The sequence below is a fragment of the Salvia hispanica genome, chromosome 1 (assembly GCF_023119035.1).
Source record: "Salvia hispanica cultivar TCC Black 2014 chromosome 1, UniMelb_Shisp_WGS_1.0, whole genome shotgun sequence".
In the NCBI taxonomy this organism is placed as follows: domain Eukaryota; kingdom Viridiplantae; phylum Streptophyta; class Magnoliopsida; order Lamiales; family Lamiaceae; genus Salvia; species Salvia hispanica.
Window position 1 is genome coordinate 51,360,838 of NC_062965.1, and position 3,927 is coordinate 51,364,764.

At 33.2% G+C, this 3,927-nt stretch overlaps 1 protein-coding gene across 1 annotated transcript; it reads left to right on the plus strand.

Annotated features, from left to right (window-relative positions):
- Positions 1–215: 215 nt before the first annotated feature.
- Positions 216–966, plus strand: LOC125200378 (pto-interacting protein 1-like). The gene is made up of 4 exons (XM_048098030.1): positions 216–403; positions 477–585; positions 677–751; positions 844–966. Exons 1-4 carry the CDS (start codon positions 216–218, stop codon positions 964–966), a joined length of 495 nt encoding a protein of 164 aa, XP_047953987.1.
- Positions 967–3,927: the final 2,961 nt, after the last annotated feature.

Here is a 3,927-nt window from a genome sequence, read left to right on the forward strand (position 1 = left end):
CGCACGAAGGTCCCTACATGATATTCTTCGTGGTTTGTTATTTTTTTAAAAAAAATTATTATCTGGTGAAATAGTATTCAAAACAACGAGTTTGAAGACAAATCCTTTCTTGCATGGGGTTTCCATAACATGCATTTTTCTAGCTTCCTCAAGTGTAGTACTTATATATATACACGTAACATGTTTACTCTATCGACTAGGAGAAGGAGATATGGATGGCTTATCTTGGAACCAAAGAATCAATATTGCTGTTGGGATTGCAAGAATTATGCTACATTCATGAAAAACATTTGATTCATCGTGACTTAAGATCCAGCAATGTTTTTCTTTTTGACGATGAAACTGCAAAGATAACTTGGGTTGAGTATCATCCTATTGTCAAGAGTTGTTATGATGCTCCAGAGTAGGTTTATTTCTGTAGTTTTATTTAATGATGAGTTTGAATTTGTAGTAATAGGTGCTATTTTGAATTGTAGATGGCCTCAGTGCACTCAAAAAAGTAATGTTTTTAGCTTTGGTGTGATTCTCCTTGAGCTCTTGACAATTGATCCCAAAAGGCATCCGATGAGCCACATTCATACATGGGTATGCAGCAACTTGTCTATCAACGTGTCTTTGTTTCATGTTTATGTGTTTGATAACTTTGAAAGTAATATGATACCATGCATTACCACAGCTCTGTTCAGGCAAGGTACACGAGGTTGTGGTTGCTAGATTAAAAGGAGACTGCCCTCCAAAGGAAGTTGAAAAGGTAGATTGATAACTAGTTTGGCTAATAGATAAGTCTCTTGAATTTGATTTCATGATTATGATGATGAGATGATGATGATCTATTTAAAACAGACGAGTCGAGTTGCTGCACTGTGCCTTCTATTTGAACAAGATCATCGTGTGGACATGCACATAGTTGTAAAAGCTCTCATGAAGTTCCTTCCCGAAACCAAATCACAACACTCTCAGAGTTGAAAGTAGTTGTGGTATGCATGAAAGCAAGGGAGATGAAGAAAGATGGAAGCCAAAATGAAAGAGATAACTTCATACATGCTTGTGTAAAATTTGTATATTATTTCATTTCATTGGATTTAATTATTTGAAATCTTTTCAAATTTGTTTGTTATTTGTCGTTTCTTGCGTAGGCTGAAATGTTAGTATTTTGGTGTTAGTTATGAAGGCTGAAATGTTGTTGTTTGTTAGTGTCGAAATCTTACAATTTTATGTGTTATTATATGATGAAAATAAATTGTATTTAATGCAAACAGTTTTTTTATGCGATCTGTGGAAATCGTCCATGCAATCCATTAATTTTATTGCTTACTAATATTGCTATGTGCATTAACATGCCACGTGGAAGACAGACATGACAGCATGTGATCGAAAGAATATTAGTATTTTAATTTTAGTTATTTTTTAAATACATCTCATTATACATGTATTCGTTATTATATTCAAAATTAGATTTGAGAAAAAAAAAAAAGAAAAGTATTAATAGAAACAGATTGCAATATATAAGGTGAAAGTTTTGCTAAATTTGATTTGCCCAATCTTAAACCCATACGGTGTGCTAAAATATGGAAGAGAAAGTTCACTGAAGCCATTAAGAAAGAGAGGAGAAACGAAGAGAAGAAAAAGGGGACAGAGGTGGAGTAAAGAAGATTATTACATGGATTCTTTTTTATTATTTTTTAGTTATTTAAATCAAAATTACAATTTCCACATAAACTTTAATTTGCAAACTAAGTTTTAATTTGGAGAAAAACTAGAAAACTTTAAAGTTTATGTATTTGTATTCATAAAATAAAGTTTGGGGAAATATCATAAAACTATGAAAGTTCATGTATTTACATTGCAAATAACCCTTTAAGAAATAATTAAAATATTCAATTATATTTCTTTTTTCTTACTTTATTCCTATCTTACTTTATTCATTTTTTCTATTTTAAAACATCCAATAATCTTTTTGTAACACCCCAACTTTTCCTATCTTTTTAGTTGAACTCGAAAGGACGTCAAATGGGTAGCCGAAAAGTTTTATTTTAACTTCATTTCTTTTCACCGATTAAAAGAGTACTGAACGCTTAAGATCGATAAAGAGTAATCATAATATCTGTTTAGTTTTAGCATAACACTAAAGTCTTGACTGTCAAAATTTGTGAAAGGAATTTAAATCTAAGAAATAAAGCATAATGTAAATAAAAAGATTTATTTCTAAAATCATAGTGGGCTTAACATAAAGCCAACGTGGGCTCAATTAAAAGAAGGTACTTCAGTTTGGAGCCCACTATTGAAAAACCCAAATAACTAAAATATTTCTTGGAGCCAAAGTATCCAACGCCAATCTCTCTTTACAAATCAGCCATTGCGCTCCATCTCCTGCTTGATTACACTCCACTTCCTGCTCCGATTCTGCCTCATGATATCCACGGTATACTCATTCCCATCATTCACAAACAGCAAATTTAGAGAGAAAGCCGAGAGGGAAAGCTAAAACCACTATTCATTGGACCCTACGAAATTCTTGAGGAAATGGGCCCAGTGGCACATCGGTTAGCATTGCCACCAAGCTTTGGAAACGTGCACAATGTGTTCCACGTCTCTCAGCTTTGAAAGTATGTATTCGACCCGAAACACGTAATTCGCCATGAGGAGATAACCCTGAAACCAGACTTAAGCTACGAAGAGAAACCAAAAACGATCCTAGATCGAAAGGTGCAACAACTAAGAAATAAATCAATTTCAACATTAAAGGTTTTGTGGGGCCACCACGGACAAGAGGAGGCAACCTAGGAATTAAAGAGAAAATGAGGGAGCAATACCCCGAACTATTTGTCTAGAAAGACTACCAAATTTCGGGACGAAATTTATTTTAAGGGGGGTAGAATGTGACAACCAAGGCTACTATCTTCTATTGTTGGTATTAATAATAGCTTAACTATAAATGTTTGTGAATTAGTGTTTATTTTAATAATAGCAGATCGCCTCCTTGATGTTAAAAGAATTAATATTTGAGATCTTAGTAGAGACGTGCAATAGACGTTGTGGGGTTACCATGAGTAAACTAAAATACAATAATAAATTATAGTACTCCCTCTATCCCACTAGAAATGAAACGTTTTCCTTTTTGGGTTGTCCCATTAAAAATGAAACGTTTCTTAAAATAGAAATAACTTTATCTCTACTTTTCTCTCTCTCTTACTTTACTCTCTCTTCTTTAACTTACAAAACAACACTACATAAAATCATGTGCCAAAAAACAAATGTTTCATATTTATTGGGACGGAGGGAGTATAAAATTTCTAATAATGAGAATAACATATTAATAAACTAATCAAAATCAATGATAAATATGCGTAATCTATTTGGGCGGCTAAGGATGTGTACATATATTTTTCTTACGCCTGAAGTTTGATGAGAGACAAATCTGTCAGAGAGCATTTAATGAGCATTTAATGAGTCTGCCAATAATCGATGTCCCCTAATCCTTCTAAGCTTTCTCTAACCTCTCCAACCATAGGATAAAAGTTTTTCACCTGACAGAAGGATAATTGTCTAAGGGAATAACATGAACTTTGTCAGTAACATTTAATGCTCCACCCCTTTTATAGCACCACTTGCAAGATTAGGAGGTATATAAAATACCAACTTTTATGACTCAACACTCATCACTTTCAACAAAATCTCACCAACACATATACACCTACAAGCAAGAAGAAGAAAAGTGATAGAATATACACTGTCTTTTGAAAAAGGTAACAGCAGAAGCCCTTTTGTGTTTCCCTTAATTATTTCATCACACATAAGCATATAGTGATAGAATTTAACAAAAAGAAAATACAGTCTCCATAGTTCAGAAGCATAAAGTGATGAGATCTTAAACTTTAGAGCCTTTACAAAAAAATCTAAAACTAGGTACTCCCTCCGTCCACGAAT

Coding starts and splice junctions, on each gene's coding strand:
- LOC125200378 (XM_048098030.1), top strand. CDS start 216: ATGGCTTATCTTGGAACCAAAGAATCAATATTGCTGTTGGGATTGCAA. Junction 586..676: donor TGAGCCACATTCATACATGG/GTATGCAGCAAC, acceptor GCATTACCACAG/CTCTGTTCAGGCAAGGTACA. Junction 752..843: donor CTCCAAAGGAAGTTGAAAAG/GTAGATTGATAA, acceptor TATTTAAAACAG/ACGAGTCGAGTTGCTGCACT.